This window comes from Schistosoma haematobium, chromosome 2 (assembly GCF_000699445.3).
Source record: "Schistosoma haematobium chromosome 2, whole genome shotgun sequence".
NCBI lineage: Eukaryota > Metazoa > Platyhelminthes > Trematoda > Strigeidida > Schistosomatidae > Schistosoma > Schistosoma haematobium.
In genome coordinates, this window is record NC_067197.1 from 23036748 (window position 1) to 23058177 (window position 21430).

Here is a 21430-nt window from a genome sequence, read left to right on the forward strand (position 1 = left end):
TAAGCGATACAAACACACTTCATATAAAAAAAGCCAATGTTATAAACGAATAACTGACAACGTCAAAATGTGGCTCAAAAGGAATAAATAAATCGGTTTATGTGGAAGCTGAAATAACCCATGTGGATTTGACATGGTAATGAACAGTGAAGAATATGATGCTATAAATGACGATAAGTTCCACTCTCGTTCGCAGTTTTGATCTTGCACCTGGCGAATAATCAAAATGAAACGGGAATCATTATTTACACTATCGTAATCCACAATGGAGGGCGTGTTTCGTTCCTCAGTCAGTCAGTAACAACGTAGAACTTCGTACGTACGTACATCAGTTCGAGTTGCCACACCACATTAGCACAGAGATGCAGTGGTCGATTCAAATCCCGTAGTGGTAGAGGTAATAAGAGTATAAGCAGTAATCGGGAAGATTAGGGTTTGGAGAAGTTATTTAAAGAGTATAATACAGTGAAATAAATTTGGAAAGAGGAAAAAAAGGGACATGAAGAATTCAGAAGATTAGAATTTGGGGGAACACAGAGAGTGGATGCACCTGCGCCATTGCAAACGATTTTGAGCCATGTCATTCAGGGTCTCTAACCATCGGTTGCTATCATCTCGTGGTCCCCAACCAGGTAGTCTACACCTACCAACATGACTCAGTTCACTTGTCAGTGACTTCATGGACTTGTGCCATGTTTTGGTTTGGCCGCCCCTAGCTTTCTTCCAACCTACTCCTATACCACTGAACATAGCACGTCGAGGCAGTCGGTGGTTGGGCATACGTAACACGTGTCCCAGCCATCTCAACTGATGAAGTTTCACTACTTCATCAATTGATTTGCCATCCTTACCTAGTACCCGTTTCCTAACAACTGTGTTACTTACTCGATGGTCCCATGATATACGAGCAATGTTTCGAAGACACCTATGATCAAATACTAGTAGCCTACGGATATCCTCTAATCTTACCGGCCATGTTTCACTGCCATAAAGTAGGACGGAACGAACTGCTGCGCAGTAAACACGTCCTTTGGTTGATAGACGGATATCTCGCCTACGCCATAAATGACGCAAGTTGGCAAAAGCTAGTCAAGCCTTCTGTATCCGTGCTGAGATTTCGTCACACACCAGACCACAAGGGTTGATGAGACTCCCAAGATAAGTGAAGCGGTCGACACACTCAACTACTTCACTCCCTATCACTAGTTCGGGTGTCGATGTAACCCAATCCTGAAGCAACATTTTGCATTTCGAGGGAGAAAATCGCATCCCGAACATGTTTGCATTGTTGCTTAGAGTGGTCAGAAGACTCTGCATTTTGTCAGCGTCTTCACCAAATAAAACTGTCATCTGCATATTCTAAGTCAACAAGTGAACCTCCCGGTAGAAGTTCAACCCCTGGAAATTTAGATGAGGAGAGTGTTATCTCTAAAAGTACGTCGACCACAAAGTTGAACAAGAATGGGGAGAGTGGACAGCCCTGACGAACACCACTTGAGGTAATCAATTATGATGACAGTTCGCCATAAGCTCTTACTCTACCAGTTGTGTTCGAGTAGAGAGCCTTTATAAGGTTAATGTACTTCTTTGGTACTCCTTTCAGTGACAAACACTGCCATAGAACCTCACGATCAACAGAGTCGAATGCCGCCTTAAGGTCGAGAAATACTACCATTGTGAGGCGTCTGAATGTGTGTCTGTGTTCTAGAACCTGACGTAGTGTGAATATCTGATCTATACAACCACGTCCAGGTCGAAAACCGGCCTGGTTTTCTCTAATCTGCTCTTCACGAGCTTTGATTAGGCGTCGAAGTATTATTGAAGCTAATATTTTAGACACTATATTAGTCAAACTGATTCCTCTGTGATTGTCACAAGAGGACTTTTGTCCTTTCTTAAAAACTGGAACAATCAGTGATTGAGACCAGTCAGATGGGATTACGTCCAGTTCCCAAATTCTACCTAAGACCTCGGTTAACCTCATTGCTAATACTGGACCACCATCCTTAAAAAACTCAGGAGTAAACCTGTCAGGGCCTGCTGCTCTCCCTCGTTTCAGATTTCCTATGGCTTTTTCAACTTCGTAAAGACACGGAGGACCTACATTAACTTGCCATTCAGGTTGACTGGAGATCGTGGGAAACCGAAGTGTGGCTGAAGGCCAGTTGAACTGATCCCTAAAGTGTTCTGCCATACGATCCAATCTCCTGGATTGAGAATGAATAATATGTCCATCTTTCTCTGAGATTGTTTCGCTAATGGTCGGGTTCCTAATTCCGGTTTCCTTAACGAGTCTGAACAATTGTCTGCTATTACCTATTGCCGCTGCCTTTTACATCTCTCTTGCTTTCGCTACCCACCACTGTTCGCGATCATTGCGTAGACTTCTTGTCAGCTTGCGCTTAAGCTGACTCCGCTCCTCATTATGTTCAGAGCCAGGTGGAATGAGTTTCCGAGCATCTATCAGTGAGATAGATGCTGTTGAGATCCAGTGTTGCTCCCTAACCTTGTGGTTTACCTTACTAGCAGATATCACTGCTGTTTCCACAGCTTTTCGAATATCACTCCATGCTGCATCGGGGTGGGCATCACATAAATGGCTGCCTAACTGTTTGCCTAGTTGTTCCTGAAATATACTCTTAGCTTGACTATCATTAAGTAGGCCCCTAAGAGGTTTCCTTGCAGCGTCTTTCCTACGTCCAGTAAGACGCAAGCAAATACGCGCTCGCACTAGAGCATGATCTGAATCTAGGCATGTGCTCCAGAATGAGCGACAGTCTTCTATCGAGCCCCTCCATCGGTGGCTGATAGCGATGTGATCTATTTTGGTCCAACGTTGGGACGAATTAGCGGGTCGCCATGTTAAAAGATGTTTTTCTTATGCTTAAAGTTAGTATTTGCAAGGAACAGGCGGTTATCTGAGCATAGCTGCAACAGACGGTCGCCATTATCTGTTCTTTGAGCCACGACACCGTAAGATCCACCTAGGTGTCTTTCCCTATCGCTTAGTTTACCTACTTGAGCATTAAAGTCACCGGCCACTATTACTACATCCGAGCGCTTAGCTTTTCGGAGAAGGTCCGAAAGCTTTCTGTAAAGCTCATCTTTTACATCATCTGAGCTGCAGTCAGTGGGAGAATAGGTGGAGACGACGAAGAGGCAACGACGAGTGTCCCTATCTTTCCGGATTCTTACTGTTCCGTTCAGTCGGACAGCGCACAAACGACTGTCTACTGGTATCTGGTCTAAGAGAGCTAGTTCTGCCCTAGGACTCAATGCTATACCTACGCCGGCGAAGCCACGGGAAGCAGAATCATGGCTTCCAGATACACGAAGCGTAAATCGAGTCGGTTCTTTATTTTGGCATGGTGAGGTCAAATGAATGACGCTACTTTGGTCCTGTATGCGCGTTTCGGAAACGCAGCACACATCGATGGCGCGAGATCCTAAAGTTTTAGCTAAGGAAGCCTGCTGTCCTATTTGGCAAAGTGTTCGTACGTTAAAAGCTCCTACGTATAGTTTAGAGCGTGGTTTCAGGAGACCAGGAATGGCGTTCCACGTACTCGAATCGTTTGCCCTAGCGGTGCGAGGTGATAAAGAGACGTGAGAAAGGTTAGTCATGGAGATAAGAGAGGTATTAGGAGGTGTAGGAAGGATTTGAATGTGACCACCTTGGTCTCTTTGTTGTTACGGGTATGAGGGCTGATGTCACTTCCCGGCTGCCCACACCGTGGAAGGGTAGCAGCTTCGATCGGGGTGTTTCGTTCCTAGCGCACATGAACAATGTGAAGTTTTCTACGATTAAAATTCCACTCCATCATGGTACGGACGTGTTAGGTGTAAAGCAATCAGTCATAACGGAAGAAAAATCTCAACATAAAAAAGACATACCTCCAAATAATTCTGTAATGTGAATTATTCCAAAATGTATACAACTGAGTGACAAAATAAGCGAAAACATAACCGCAATTACTGACCATGATACATTTAGATGACTGGAAAATGTCGAGTTTATCCCCGTACTTATATAAAACCACTGAGGACAGAATAGATTCTACCCACTTGAATGTTGTAACTTACTCAAAATATGACATAAAACATGATTTGTTTCCATCTATAGACATCATTTCTCAAACAACACACTGGGGACTCTATGCAGTTAAAATATGAGTGAGAACAATTATGAATATCACTGAGCAAGTTATTTTTAAACTTCAAGTTCAACAATATTTCTAGTATTTTTGTTTATTTATCCGTGCCTAATTATTAGAGACACTATGAAAAACCAATTATCAAATTAGATTAATGCACATTTAGTTAAAATAATATTTTAGTCATAGGATGTGCGCCAATATAGCACATTAACAGTATTCCATATCTATTGTAATGTTAAGTAAATCAAGGCGAACAAGATTCAAAATTCAGTGAGAAATACCAAACATTGGTGATTGTCTCATAAAAATGGATGTCTAAAAAATTCATCATGAAGTATGGAACGATGTTTATGGAAAGTTTTAAATAAAAAACTGGTTAGCCAAAAACCTATCGTTATCCATCTTACATCCAAAGCTGGAAAGGTTTCAAGTAGACTTAATACAAAAATTAAAACAGCACTGAAAAGAAGATTGCTTGAAGCACAACTATCTTTAGTGTAAGATAACAAATGTACCTCGAACGAAACGACAGTGGATCCACAGCATTCTAAGTTCACCTTCAAATGTATTTAATAATTTTTATGTACTTGTGAGAGTAAATACATAGAAATGACTGAAAACAAATTCATTAACATGGTTTTCTGAACATATTCTCTAAAAGTTGTATTTAAAAGAAAATATTTATAACAATGATGTCACTAGGCATTTAATAGATAGTCGACGCAATATAGATATCACAAAATCGTCTACGAGAAATAGCAAGCCGTGAAAATCGTTTTTAATCTAGTTTACAGAAGTCACCGCCATCAAATGCTTTTGACCTGACCTTTGTATGCACGAAAAAAGTATGATAAACCGCTCGTTGTCATGATAAAACAGATAATTTTAACGTTAGTCAATTACATAATCTCTTTGTTGTATTCCATAACACTAAAAAAAACAACTAAGCACTCCACAGCCATTTATTCACGATGTTAATTTTCATTTCATGTCAGCTGAATGTCTTGATTATCACTCATTTGGTAATAATTTGTTTTTATTCATTGTTTCATTTATAACCTTATCCCCTTCTTCCTATTATTCTATATTCAATATAGATATACCAATCGGTCTTAACTATTATGTTAAATATTTTGTTTCTTCATCTAGTTTCTTATTTCATTTCAAACTAAACTTCATTCATCATGGTATGTCAACACATTGTACGACAATATTAACGCAAAAAAAATACATTTAAGTCGTTTGTGGCTGATGAAAAGCCTGGAAATCTAATAATGAATTCGTGTTATTCTGTAAATTGTATTCTTCTCGTTATATTTACATTTATCAATAGATCAAGATGTAAGAATATAAAATGATTAAAAGTTTATTTTATACAGTTGAAATAGTCAAATTGAAAATGTTAACTATCTAAAAACAAACGGAATATTTGAATGATTAAAAAGGAGCTTACATTTATAATATTTTTCATAATGTAATTATTATCTATTCATTATAATGTACGTTTTAACAAAACTTCCCAATTTTTTGTTTGTTTTGTTTTGTTTTCAAATGAATCATTTTGTAAATGCGAAATAATTCATCTATAGAATATAAATGCGACTAAATTTTTTAAACAACTAAACAAAAAAAAACGTGTTTATGTGATTTGTATCATACAACTTTGATACTATTTTCTTTCCTTTTCTCTTCGCTTTTTTTTTGTTTTCATAAAACGCATCAGTAATATTATGCACACGATTAACAAGAGTAAGACGAAAAATGATGATGATGATGATAATAATAATAATGAAATCAAAAAGAAAAGAAAAAAAGTGAAAATGATGACAAGTTACAAATTAAAGTAAATTTCTAACAAATCATTCAACTCAGTGTAAGATGTTTTATTGCTAAGAATACATTATGATAATTACTAAAATATTCTATATATATATATATATATATATATATATATATACTCGTTACATTATAATTAAAGGGGGACGAATTTGAACAAACTCAAGTTCGTCGAAATTTCAATGGAAAGATAAATGACAATTGATAGTATGATTGATAAATTGATAAATATTTTTTATTTAACCTATAACTCTTATGAATAATTGTTTCAGCTACAATCTGTAATATCAGTTACATTAATTGATTTTAACTTCATTGTTTGTTTCATTAAACTAATAGAATAATAATCAAAATTTAATAAGTGAGAGAGTTCATAATTGTTTAAGTGTTATTTTAGATGATTCGAAATCAAGAATTATTATAAGCAAATCCTATTTTATAACAGTGGTATGGTGTACTATCCATGAAGTTCTTATGCCTACTGGTTCTTTTGTTAGAAGGACTGTCGTTTTTTAAGCGCATAAAACTATCGCGTGACTATGTTTTCGTAGGGATATTGGTTGTTATATCTGGACGAAGAATAAGTGAATAGTAACTGTTAGAATCTATTTATGCATTATATATATTCATATTCCTCTTATTATAAGCTTCTATTTTATATATTGACTACTATTATACGATTCATCGTTCTCAAGTTATTCCAAATTTATTAGTTGTAGAATCTCACACTCACAGCCACTTTTGGTCTGATCTTGTATAATTGTTATTTTCTACTTTATGGTATGATGTGGTCTCATTTGCTTGTATATTAACTGCGTATATCTGAAATACATGATTTATATAGCGGTAGCTGATATTGGTGTTCTGGACTGAACCGGCGAGAAGCCACTATTTCGGAGGACCTATATGAACTGAAAGTTGACCCTAGGCTGTTCATTTTGGTTTATGAGTCATTGGTCTGGTCAGTACGTCGTTGTTCTAATTATCGATCTTAAAACATAATAAGTAACGGGCGATAAGGACATAACATTATAGCATAAACATAGGGATGAGTGTTCTTATGGGAGAGCTGATGATCACCACTTCCTTCACTCGTATTTGCTACATCTCTTTTTTATATATGACAGGCCATTATTTGCCATATAGAAGGCTGTCTACTCTAGCTTATTCCAGCCAAGTTCAAAACGTACTCTTCGGATATAACCTACAGACCCAAACTGAACTTACGCAATTCATATACGTAAGCATGCAGAAACAAGTGCCTTTTACGATTCTAGTGCCTTGAAGTGAGAGTCTTCGAGTAATCCAGGTTGCAACAAAGTGGTGGATTAGTCCAATCTCCATTGACCTCCCACTTTAGCTCATGAGGTTTCTCCCATGGCACAGAAACGTCACGAGGAGGCCTCTTGTTGTAGCGGTATGTTTCACATCTTTATTGGAATGAATTTCTGTGAATTTTTTTCATAAATGAAAATGATATATTTCTACTGTTTTGTCTGTTCAATATCTTACTTCAAGTATATATTAGGAGACTATGATCATAGACGAAATTGTGATAAGCTTAGTTAACAAGTTAAAAAGAACTATGGTAAAGTGTATCAAAGTCATTTCAAACGGAGAAAGTTGTTTGGTTTAAGTAATTTCTTATTATAGCTCCTTGTCAGTAATGATGGAGGAACCGGTCAGTTGATTAGTTATACTATATATTAATAATGTAAAGGATGAGAATCTGACAAGAAAAGTATTAGCTGAACAGGTAGAATTATGATGTTTGTTCTGTACCGATTATCTGATGAGAAGGATGGCCAGTTTAAAGAGATGTATCTGGAGAACGTCATACATGTAATAAATAACTTGCCAATTAATTGGTACGTTTGCAAAAACTATCCAGAAGATTAACTGATCTAGGTATTGTGTTTTATTAGTGACGGTTTTTATCAAATAGGTTATTTAATTGTTCAGTGTGTCAATTTTATTAAGTGCTTTAGTGACCTGTCTTTTCTCCTTGTAATTAGAACATCTAAAAAGGCTATTCCACCTTCATTTTCCTTCTAACATATGAATTCAATTATTTAATTATGTTAACTTTATTTTAAAGTCTTCATTTACCTCTAATGTAAGTTTGTAGACGAATTCATGTACATTTAAACCAATATTCACCATATGTTGCCTATAAAATATTATTTCTGGATTACAACATCCATGTTTCGTTTGTCACCAGTTTAAATTATCCTTGCATTAAGTTTTTTCATCAACACGTTACACTTGTAGATGTTATAAGGAAAGTTTTGTTACTACTTAAAAGCAACATTTTCAGTATTAACTTTAAATGGAAGTGTCTTTCTAAACTTCTTCATAAATTTTAAACTAATTTGTTCTGAAATCGCGGCTTATGATCAAAAGTCCTAAAGACAATTTTATGTACATGTCAACCTACATCTTGGACATCCCAGATTGAAATCATATTTTCCTACACACATTGTTAAAACAATGATACACAGCATCATCTAACTTCTAATCTACTTTCGTTGATGTATATGTGAATGAGATGTCATCTATATTCACTCTGTTACTTCTCTCAGTAAACCAAATTTATTTTCTAAATAGTGTTAGTAATGCCTTACTTCTCTGTCAAATCCCTTTGACTATTATATTTTAAATTAAGTAAATGTCTTATTTTTCTAGGAATGACTTGAAGCGCTTTTCCTATACAATCAGATTATCTGTTTTCTTATTTTTGAAGATTCTTATCTAGTGGAAGTTGACATTTGGTGAAACTGTAAGGATAGTAATTTGACTGTGAAATAGGTATAACCTGATTTTGTTTATTTTCTTGTGAAATAATACTGCTATAGGAAGTGTTGTTTCTATTAAATAAGGAATATACACTAACAACATTTTGTTAGGTTGTTACTGTCACGATAGACTAGTTGATTTGTATAGTTTGAGTCCCCGCACATATGCATCTGAAGCTTTCATATGTTTGATCTGTTGGTCATGATAGCCTCAAACAAAAAAGTTTTAATTTAGTTTTTCTATTGTCGTAAGAATGACCTCATCGCGACTGTTCTCCATCCGTTGAATACTTCGATTTATTTTTCATGAAGAATTCTGTCCGCAAATTAAGATTTCAAATGTTTGTTTTTCAACACAGTTCTTATCATCAGTTCATATATAATTCGTCATAAATGCGTTTTTTTCTCCGTGAATAAACCTAACTATTGTGCTTTTATAATTTTGTAAAATGCTGGTTTTTGGCCTCCATTACATTTGAGATTTCTCTTGTTTTTATGAGGATTTCAAGAAACATTTATGATAGGTTACCTATTGAGGTATGGTGACTTTAGTAAGGAAAAAAAAAGAAAGCAAACGATAACCTAACACAAATGGGTAGTATCATTTCTCGATCACTATCTCATACCTACAGAAATTAGTTTCTTTTATCTGAAAGAGTAACTAATATATCTTGTTTATTATTTAAGTTCCCTTGATAACTCTTTCAGTGAATTTTATACTGTATTCAGTGAAATAATTTATCATGGACGAATTTCTGGTTTAAAAACGTAAATTCTTTTTTACCAAGAAATCAACAAAGATTATAACAGTTACTACTATTATGTTAATCACATATTGTTATCAAAATATTATGGTTTATTTAAGAAGCCCTGATAAAATATCTCAATCAGACTCACACTATTGTTATTTTCTCTGAAGACTGAAAAACATAAAAACATGTGTTTAATTCACATCAGTACAATTTTGGTTGTTTTTTCTTACTGCAAGCTGGTGTAAAATTTCAAGGAAAAAACATTAAATTGGTTTTTGAAAGTTTATCGATTTGATTCAACAAAAACTAATCAGTGAAAATTTGGCTTCCGTAAACATAATTTACTGAAGTTATACTGTTGTATTTATATTTATTTAAGACAATATGGTAGTCGGTTAGAAAATAGAGTGGAATTATATCATAAACCATTCGGAAATATCAAATGCTGAGAAGAGGTTGTCTAATGGTCTCGTAGCCAGTGAAAAATGCTGAGGTGAAGACAGTTTTGACATAATTGTTCACTTGATGAATATGGATAAAAGAATGAGTGAGTGATTAAGATCTTGGTGGGATGAGGGATTGAACAAATAGCGCTTATACATATATATTAGGCTTGAATTGGTGGATTGTCAAAGCTTTTTTATTCAGTAAGTTTTTAAGATGTACCCTCTTTGAGTCAATGGTTTTAATCATGGATAGCTTTAGAAGATTATTCTAGTGGGACACCGTGACCAGAATTTACAACTGCCGTGATGTTTTTGACAGCCAGTTGGAATAGTTCTCGGACACGTTCTAAATACCTGGTTTTGTGTCGACGATACGACTTGCTCCTCAAGCAAACGCAAAGTACATACCGATGTTGTTCTAAGCGAAAGATCACCTCTGATAATTCTAAGAATTGAAGGCGAGAGCGATTCGTAAATATTAGTTATTTACTGCAAGCTGATCAACTTTTCTAAATCCCAAACTAATAATAATCATGTGTTCACTGATGAAAAACTTCGAGATCAGGTTAGCAGAGTTCTGATAAAAACCTATGATTGGTGGATTCTAAACATGTTCAGTATGATTTAAGCTACATAATAAGTATTGATGGTGATCACACAATATCTTAAATTGACTGAAATTAGAGATTTAAACCCGTGAACTCAAACTCAGCTGTCCGAAGTTCAGGGTCCAAACCCTAGAGTAGTTGCGAATGCATATCACAGTAAACTAATACTGTGATGAGATAGCTACCCAGTGCTTCCTGGTTTTAAAAGGCTGTATTACTAAAATCGATCTGTTGTGTAAATTATGTAATCGTGCATCACTTAATGCAATGTATATTGACACACAATTTTTATAACTATAGTAAAATATCATATCTCTCCTTTTTGCATGATGTTGTATACGTAACACACTGACGTTCGATATTTTTACAATTTAATTGTATCAGTTGTGAATAGACTTCGTTTGTTACCTAACTGATCCTTCCATTACTTTCGGCATCTAAACAAATAGTGCCTACACAGTTCTGTTTCTGTTTTATTGGTCACGCCATTGACTGAAGAGTACAACAATGTTGTAATGCCCTTTGAGACCACATTACAGTGCTTGGGACTAGTGACCTAGATGACATATAATTAACGTTGTTGGTTATATACTTCTCGTTATGCCGTCAATGACAAATCCAAAGGGAGAATATTTAATAGTTGAATGAAGTCCATTTATGGTCGCTACTCAAAAAGAAAGCCTGAAGTAAAACATCACATAACGGTTGTGATTATTTTTTCATCCGATATATTACTTGGTTCTAAGTGTTATTTTCGTCTACTCTTATTTGCATATTGTCATTTCAGTTTTTTCGGATTAATATTTGTCTTGCATTTTAATTATCTCTCTCGCTTTCGGTCAGTTCCTCTACAGATGTCACATAAATAGGCAATTCTGAAATAATAAATTGATACTTGATCGTATTATACATGCTTTACTAATTTTGTACTTGATGCTTAAAACTGTCTCAATTCATGTAAATAATTTATCAATTCTGAGTTTTACAGGCATGGAGAGCATCTGGAAGGGGATCAAAGAAACAATCACTTCAACATGTCATGAGGTCCTGGGTCACAAGAAGCACCATCACAAGGAATGGATAACTCTTGATACACTGGATAAGATTCAAGAAAGGAGGAACAAGAAAGCAGCAATCAATACCAGTCGAACGAGAGCAGAGAAAGCCAAGGCACAAGCTGAACACACGGAAGTAAACAAACAAGTGAAGAGGAGCATCAGAACCGACAAACGTAAATATGTGGAAGATTTAGCAATGACGGCGGAAAAGACTACAAGAGAAGGAAACATGAGAGAACTGTATGACACGACAAAGAAACTCTCTGGAAATCACCGTAAACCAGGACAACCAGTTGAAATCAAGGAAGGCAAGGTAATCACCAACATTGAAGAACAACGAAACAGGTGGGTAGAACACTCCAACGAACTCTTGAATCGACCAGCCCCACTTAACCCACCCAATATCAAAGCAGCACTCACGAACCTCCCAATCGATGTTGGCCCACAAACAATTGAAGAAATCAGCATGGCCATCAGACAAATCAAGAGTGGCAAAGCAGCAGGACCAGACAACATTACAACAGAGGCACTGAAAGCAGACATAGCGGTAACTGAAAAGATACTCCACATTCTCTTCAATAAGATTTGGGATGAGGAACAAGTACCAACAGACTGGAAAGTAGGACTCCTGATCAAAATACCGAAGAAAGGCGATCTCAGCAAGTGTGATAACTACAGGGGCATCACTCTTCTCTCAATACCGGGAAAATTCTACAACAGGGTATTGCTAAACAGGATGAAGGACTTCGTAGACGCCCAACTTTGAGACCAACAGGCAGGATTCCGTAAGGATAGATCGTGTACAGACCAAATCGCATCTCTACGGATCATTGTGGAACAATCAATTGAATGGAATTCATCACTCTACATCAACTTCATTGACTATGAAAAGGCATTTGATAGCGTGGACAGAACAACACTATGGAAACTTCTTCGACACTACGGCGTGCCTCAGAAGATAGTCAATATCATTCAGAACTCATATGATGGATTACACTGCAAAATCGTGCATGGAGGACAGTTGACAAAGTCGTTCAAAGTGAAGACCGGTGTTAGGCAAGGTTGCTTACTCACACCCTTTCTCTTTCTCCTGGTGATCGACTGGATCATGAAGACGTCAACGTCTGAAGGGAAGCGCGGGATACAATGGACATCTAGGATGCAGTTGGACGATCTAGACTTCGCAGACCATCTGGCCCTTCTATCCCAAACGCAACAACAAATGCAGGAGAAGACGAACAGTGTGGCAGCAGCCTCAGCAGCAGTAGGTCTCAACATACACAAACGGAAAAGCAAGATTCTCCGATACAACACAACATGTAACAGTCAAATCACACTTGACGGAGATTTGGAAGATGTAAAAACCTTTACATATCTGAGCAGCATCATTGATGAACATGGTGGATCTGATGCAGATGTGAAGGCGCGGATCGGTAAAGCAAGAGCAGCATATTCACAATTGAAGAACATTTGGAACTCAAAACAACTGTCAACCAACACCAAGGTCAGGATTTTCAATACAAATGTCAAGACAGTTCTACTGTATGGGGTGGAAACTTGGAGAACTATGAAAGCCATCATCCAGAAGATACATGTGCTTATTAGCAGTTGTCTACGCAAAATACTTCGGGTCCGTTGACCGGACACTATTAGCAACAACCCACTATGGGAGAGAACAAACCAGATCCCAGCGGAGGAAGAAATTAGGAAGAATTGCTAGAAGTGGATAGGACACACATTGAGGAAGGCACCCAACTGCGTCACAAGACAAGCCCTCACTTGGAATTCTCAAGGCCAAAGGATAAGATGAAGACCAAAGAACACATTACGCCGGGAACTAGAGATAGACATGAGGAGAATGAACAAGAGTTGTATGGAAGCAGAAAAGAAGTTCCTGGGCATGAGTGGGTTGGAGAATGCTGGTCGGCGGCCTATGCTCCATTAGGAGTAACAGGCGTAAGTAAGTATTAGTTTATACTGAATAAGTTTATCAAGCGTTCGGTACGGAACTGATTATTCTGAACGTGACACAATTGCATGAGGTCGAAAGAAATTGAGAGACCGTTTCTTAAGTTATTTTGAAATGTTGATGTGATAAAGACTTCAAAACAATGTTTATTGAACCCATCAATATGTTTCGGCTGAAAAATATTGTGAATAATTGGTTAGAAATCACGTAAGCAGTACGATAATTAAATTGAAATCCCAGAGAGATCGGTACAAAATGTTATTGCTTTTCTCATTCACTTATTTATATTTTTTTAAAAGTAAAATTAAATATCACAAAATTCATGCTCTCATGAAGCACAAAAATGGGCAGTTTTGGAAGTGGGCATCAAGGGAGGGAGGATTAGATGAACCATTTGATTAAATATGTGCAAGTGGAACAAAAACAAAAGCTAAGTGGAACAATCATAGGTAATTTTGTAAAATATTTGAAATAAATAAATCAGAAACCCATAAATTAACCTTTTGCAAAACATATTTAACGTCTTAACATCAGTAGTACAAAAGGTGTAATAAATAAACCGATAGACGCTGCTATCGACACTGAGTTAGCCACAGTACCGCTTGTGTGCAGAAAAATATGTTGTAACAGACTGAATAAACCAGATATGACACTTGAAATACTATTTAATGTGCCAAAATAACGTATTGGAAAACCTGTCAACAAATAACTGACATATGCGCTAAACATTATTGATCGAACAATAACTAAACAGACAAATGCTGTATAAATTGCAACCGTGTTGGGAATAAACATCATTGTACTTAAAATAACAGCAAATATGGACATTATTGTCATTGCAGGTACTAAGCCACAAATGTAATTATAATACATTTTTCTATTAGATACATTGAATTTGTTACTAATCAGTATATTTGCCACTTTATCACGTGAACACCTCAAAGAAAAATCAATAATTACTCCAGAAACAGGTGCTGCGAAAAAGCCGCACATTGAGAAAACTGAAGACACTTCTAACAGATGTTCAACTAGTTTTTTATCTGTTGGAAACAAATGAACTAGTTGTCTGTATAACTGACTTAAGAATATGGCAAAACGAAATAAGCCAAGAGTAATCCATAAATTAATCAATGCATACGAAGCTGAAAAGATGCATTTTCTCAGTGTTGGGAAACGTTCATCAATCACATTCGACAGTTCTTTGTCAACGTCAACTGATGATGATTCTTCCAAACAACTTTCCTTTGAATAAGAAACAAAAGCTCTATAAAATGTCGTTATCAGTTTGACAAAGGTAAAACTATGAAATAATTCTAAACATATAAACACAATCTAATTATAAACAATCGTAAAACTGGTCATCTAAGAATTAATAAAGTTTCCGAGTAACCTGTACATGATCCTTAAATCACTCATTGTTATTAATAACCAACGCGCGAAGAAACTGTGTTCATCCTCTATCATAAATAACACAATGGAAACAAACTCAGTTTTCGTCTAGCCGTATAACGATTAAATAAATTTCTTGATTCTGGAACGAAAGGTGGATGGAGATGCAAAGCATGTCAGATCTTAATGTTTGTATGTTATACATATTAAACATCATCTTAAAAAGACAGAACATAGAGTCGCTTAAACCTTATTTTTTGTCGAACTGACCTGCACGTAGCCTAAACACCATACTTTTGATATTTCATACAAAACCAGTTCACGAAAACAGAATATTAACATGTTGTTTTGCAGTCTGGATTTGTGACAACATTGATTTCAGGTGACGATAATATTTCAATTGTAGGAACTTAATAACATAGTCATACGTAATGATTAAACAATAATAAACTTTTACTTACTCGTGACTGAAAAACTGATTTCGTTACTTCAGTTTTTGCAAATTTCTCCATATCTACTGACTTCATAGTGAGAATGAACATTGCTATGAACAAACCCATAATAAATGAACCTATTGATAAAGATATAAATGACCACTGAAGTGAAAAATAGGGGTGATATTTCGATACAGCATACGCTACAACTGTACTCGAATCAAAGGCTCCGGAAATAAGTGATATGCATATTCCACGAAAATGTGGGAACATTGAACTAATTTGTTGATTACAAATTAGGCTGCATATACTACTTAGTGCAACCAGAGCACCAGCAGTAAAGAAAAGTGGTGCCACTTTGCCAGTTGTAAAAGCAAACATAACAGTACCGGCAGCATACACTAACGTCGAAACCAATTTTAAAGGTCTCAATCCAACTCTATCCATAAATATTCCGGCCAATGTAATGAGGCACAAATGTGAAACAAACCATACGTTAAAGCTGATTCCAAACATATCTTCGTCGTACATACAACCAGATTGTGTGCAGTTGTAAGCGAATAAACCCAAGGATTTGTAAATACCAATTAGGGAATTAAATCCATAGTGATATCCTCCAAAAAAGAATAAATCCAGAATACAGAGAATAAGTCCTACATAACGACGTATACTGGACGGAAAACAGTTGTCAAGTTGTGCACCTGAAAGAAATTTGTAAAACGTTAGCTGTATAACCAATATTGATATGAGTTATGAAGCTTTCATTACATCAACTAACTTGATAATTCATTTCGACGAGTAGTATAAACTATCAGTTACAGTTTAGATTCAACAAATCAATATGTACTAACATATCTAATAAGCCTAACATTAATTAAGACATCTAAAATGTCATTTAAAAGAAATTTCACGCTAGTGCATGAAAGCATAGAAACTAATTATTAATAACTATACTCAACCGTTGTATAAAATGAGTACATCTTTTATGACTGAGTAGGATAACAAATGTTTTAACAATTCCCTTAGTTATAATACAATGAGAATACAAGATGGAAGTTATGATGGAAAATAAAGTTGAAAAGCATATTTATAAATAATTATCGTTGGCTCACATAAAATCTTATTTCACACATAACATGTTGCAAAACACTGAAAACTACTTGATGCAAGATAATTTTTTTTTAAAATAACATAAAATTAAGGCATTTGGTCATCTAAACCTGAATAAGAGTCCTTTATTATTATTACTATTATTATTGGCTTTATTCAACATTATATTTTTGGTACAGTACAGAATTCTCAGCACAAAGTATTTCAAAAAGTTTCCGTTTCTTACTTCTTGGTCGATCCTGACAATAAATATTGAGTGGTCGCCAGCTAGAAGTTAGCAGTCCAGGAGTCGACACCTGAATAATGTTCTTTCTTTTCGCTGCATATTGCCAGCAACCACGATGTCCTTTTGTAACTCATATGGGGGAAGGTTGTAAACTTTTCATAAGCGCACCTTATTAGGTTGTGCAATTAATAAACATAATGATGTTTTAGAACTAGCAGAAACAGATCACTTGTTGAAATATCTAGAGGGTAGAAACAGGTAGCCCAGATGTTCAAGTAAGCCGCCAATTTACCTCATAAAGTTAGATTATCATACTGTTACATTCACCTTTTTGATAACGTAAGTGATTATCCTGATTATTCTAGCTAAACCTTTTATTAGTCAAGTAATAAAAAATCCGAAAAATTACCTAGTTAAGTATTTTAACAAAGCTGTGATTAAATCGGCCTAAAAACGGTTTCAATGAAATCTCAATTTATGAAAAGCAGTTGTAAGGAAAAACCGAATAACAATGAAAACTATTGATATACGAACAGGTAGTTCATGAGATTATGCGTTTTGAAACAAAACTCAGTCCATACTATAAGTTTCATGTGGAGATTTACTTCAGCTAACGTTCAGTTAGAGACCACTGTTGTAAGATACCTTTTCCACTGGTCACAGATACGACGTGCCTCACTTAGAAGAATCAGCTAATATTGAAATCAATGTTTTCAGAAAAATCAACTGCCCAGATTGAAAATACTATTATTTTATATCTAATAATGACCATTTTCGGAATGTCTAGTAAAAATATGACACATATTTGAAGCACCATGACATTTTATAAGTTACACTGCAGCACACAGAGAGTTATGAGCATAAAGTTTCTCCAAAATGTTAGATTATTTAAAATTCAACCAGTCACTGACAGGATATTTGAAATGTACGAAACTTCAATTGTTTTTAAGATCAGTGGAAAATAAATTCGAATTGTTCGGTAGAACAGCTGTTTAGAACATGTTTTAATTACTGTGATTTCAAATAAATTTACATAAAGCATCTAAGCAGTTTTAGCTATTTACTTAAGCTAGATACCATGTTTATCATCAATATCCAGCACTATGGGTCTTTGTAAGTTGGGAATTTTCCAAAAACTCATAGGATTTCAGACAAATTTGACTCTTATAAAGACGTAATAACAAACACAATTTGATGTTTTCTTATTACCATTTTCTTAGCCAAAAGTCGTATTTTTGTTTAGTATTTAAAAACTCAACAACTTGGTAAATTAAATATTTAAATTTCTAAATTAAACATTGTGTAGAATAATCAAATCTTCTTTTATAGAGCTATTACTGTAAATGAATAAAATCCCTATGCACTTAAAATTAAATAAGAGCAAGATGACTCCAGTCAGTAACAAAAAATAGAGACTTGCATACACGTCCATTAGTTTAAGTCGCCAAAACACATTGTTGCAGGAAGATGAGATTAACAACAAAAATGTTAGAGTAGCAGTAGAAGAAAAATCAGTGGTCGTAAAAAATGACTAAGAACAGACAATATGATTTGAAAAGAAAGAATTAACTTGAAGAACGGAAGTATAGTATATTTTCAAAACTTAAAATTTAAGTAAAGATGGAGAATAGACATTTCTGGTCCATTGAGATTGATTCTGAGTTATTTCGCCCGGTGTGCTCAGTCACCACTAGTAATAAATGCCTAAACCCCAACAAACAGTGATTTCATGGATTGGTGTAACGTAATGTAGCAATAAGTGTTCTATATCATATTCTCCAAAGTGAAAGATACAGCCAAATACTTCACTTGCAAGTAGTGAATTAATCAAAAGTGTAACAGTCAAGAATTAAGATTTTGCATCCATGAGGTTAGAAACACGTGCTAAGCACACAATTCCATCAACTGTATTCTAAAAATAATCTGTCAGTTTTCGTAGTAAATGGAGTATATTGTTTGGTTAGTCCGAATAAATTACAGAAACTTTGAGTAAAAGATCATCCAATGAGACATAGGATAACGGCAATGTGCTATCTGGGATTAAGTAAGTTAGTTAAAAATAGAGGTAAATACAACACGGTAAGCTAACATGACCTACAGCAGTCACCCAATTAGTATGAATTGGCAGCGGTTAATAAAACACCGAGTAATTATTTTACATATGCGGCGAAATCCTGATCTGTTCACTATGCACAAGTGCAACCCTATGACATTCAATCGATCAACTTTTACATTGATTATTTTGTTAATTTACGCTTGTTTCCCATATTTGCAAAATATATATTCATTTGGCATTAATGTTTAGTAATCACTTTGCTTTAAATATGGCTTAAAAGGGTATATATTCAAAAATATATTAAAGATGGTTCAATTTTTCCGAGCAACTTTTCAATGCTTACATTAAAACATGTTCAAAATGCTGAATAACATATTATTTTTCTAGAGTTGTTAGTAAATGTAGACAATATGCGATGAGTTCTAACTAGAATCTGTGACATCTTAGTTTTTCAAACACATGTTTACTTCAACAGTTTATTTACCATTCTTTCAAACAGTATTTTATTGCAAAAAATTTGAGAGAACTGGTTTGACTACAATAACCCACTCGCTAAAACAGTATACATTAATAAACGCAGTAGATATGGTTTAAATGCTGATAAAGTAGTTTAACCAAAAATACATAACAGATTATTAACTTTATTCTAGTGGGGACTACTGTTACTAAATATAAACGTTATAGGACGATGTTTTATTTCCACATAGTTTCGTAGTTCCTGAGGACATAACATTAGTTTCCAGAAACGTTGATGTTATTGGTTTACCCGTTTTATCTTAAAAACAAAGCATTTTTAAGACCTGTTTTCATTAAATATTATGACAGCACTACAACCTGAAAATCAGTTGCAAACTCATGCTTGAGTCTCACGAGTATATGAACACTCTCTTTGATGATCAGGTGAAATGAAAAATCCACTATTGTTTAAGACTATGAAATATCATTTTTCCTTTGCTCAGTTTTTTTGACGAAGATAGACCCACTACAAAGCGCACATTTTTGCTAGTAAAAATATCTTATAGCGCATAATGATCCTCTTAGTAGGTCTTTTTCAGGTAATCGTTTTGACTGGAAATGACTTCACGACATCATGAAGTAAAACTAGAGAAACTAATACAACTAACATAAATACAAATGAATCATATATACAAAATCATTTGTAATGTTTATCAGCAACTCATGACAACCAAAATTCTAACTAAAACCAAATTCAGTCAGCCTAACTCGTAGATTGTCAAAGACACATTGACAGTTTATGATCGATTCATTTATATTATGAAATTTATTAAAACTAGGATCTCAATAGTGCATATTAGTATTCATCGTAACTAATGTTTGGTAGTTTCAAACCACGAACAATACTACTCTCACTCTATATATAAAGTACTACGACTTTCAGCATTTTATTCTCGTCAATGGCCAACTTTACAGCCTCCGTATAGAACAATAAAAATTAAATGCAGTTTACAACCACATTTGGTGTACATATACTTTCCATTTGTAAACAAATCGCTGCAAGATAAGTTTTCAACTTAACTCTCTAAGTATTTAACATGACTTCATGACTGTTAACTTTTTCTGACAGCGCTATTTAACTATGTAAGTTTTGCTGACTTTCTTCAGTCCTACTTACCGAAAAATAAATCCAGTTCGAATTTATTAAAAATTTATTTTTCTTACAGTTGGGGTTGTGAAACCTAATGCAATATAATGCGTAGTGGCGGTAAACTATTTGCATTCCAAACAAGTAATCAGACAGGTCTTCCTTATATAAGAATATGTTGCCCACTAATGCGAATTCTGGAGTGTACGGATGTCGGTTAAACTAAAAGGGTAAGAACTGTTGTATACTGAGACCCATAATCCGAATATTTTATGATTTATTTAGGGTTTTTAAAATGGACAGAAAACTTTCTTGATGATAAAAAGACGGTGAAGGTGAAAAGTACTTTATGTATATTTGGAATCTGTGGGATAGAATTTCTTCAAAAGACAGTAAATGAGCCCCTATTATTCTAACTCTTGACCCAAAGTTTCCGAACTCTCATCCCTTTTTGCTATTGTTTTCGAGCAACAATACACAATGATAGTATTCGGACATCATAAAATCGATGGTTCTCTGAATTCAAGCGACAATCTATCAGTTTGTTGTTTTTCGCTTGGCCTACGAAACTTCCGTAACTTCCGATCGTAATGTGTCCACTAGCTATACATCCATTGAAAGTCATGCGTTTTTAGGATATTCCACTTCCACTCTTATTCTATCAAAGTTTCTTACTAGCAGTGAATCCCTTGTAATGCAAGAAGGTTAATATGACTCATACATGATAAAAGAACAAACATACCCAAGGTTTTTTATTACGGTGATCAAGAGTTTTCATTGAGCTTTCCATTGCGGATCACAGCAAATCGCAAGGTATTTGCTTCCAAAGTCGTTAGAATTTCAATAACGCTTCTAAATGTCTCTCAAAAATTGTTTAAAAACCTGCATACTGAATATGATGCGTCGCAAACAACAGACTAAAGTTGTATTAGCGCAATCAAATTCCTTTTTCATCCCCTAACTATAAATAGTAACTGTGAGTGCCCTGTGTAAT

At 35.0% G+C, this 21430-nt stretch overlaps 1 protein-coding gene across 1 annotated transcript; it reads right to left on the reverse strand.

Annotated features, from left to right (window-relative positions):
* Positions 1-13036: 13036 nt before the first annotated feature.
* Positions 13037-17732, reverse strand: MS3_00006489 (uncharacterized protein). The gene is made up of 3 exons (XM_051214655.1): positions 16778-17732; positions 15469-16142; positions 13037-14860 (listed from the first exon to the last, which is right to left on the reverse strand). Exons 2-3 carry the CDS (start codon positions 15970-15972, stop codon positions 14135-14137), a joined length of 1230 nt encoding a protein of 409 aa, XP_051067836.1. The 5' UTR covers positions 15973-16142; positions 16778-17732; the 3' UTR covers positions 13037-14134.
* Positions 17733-21430: the final 3698 nt, after the last annotated feature.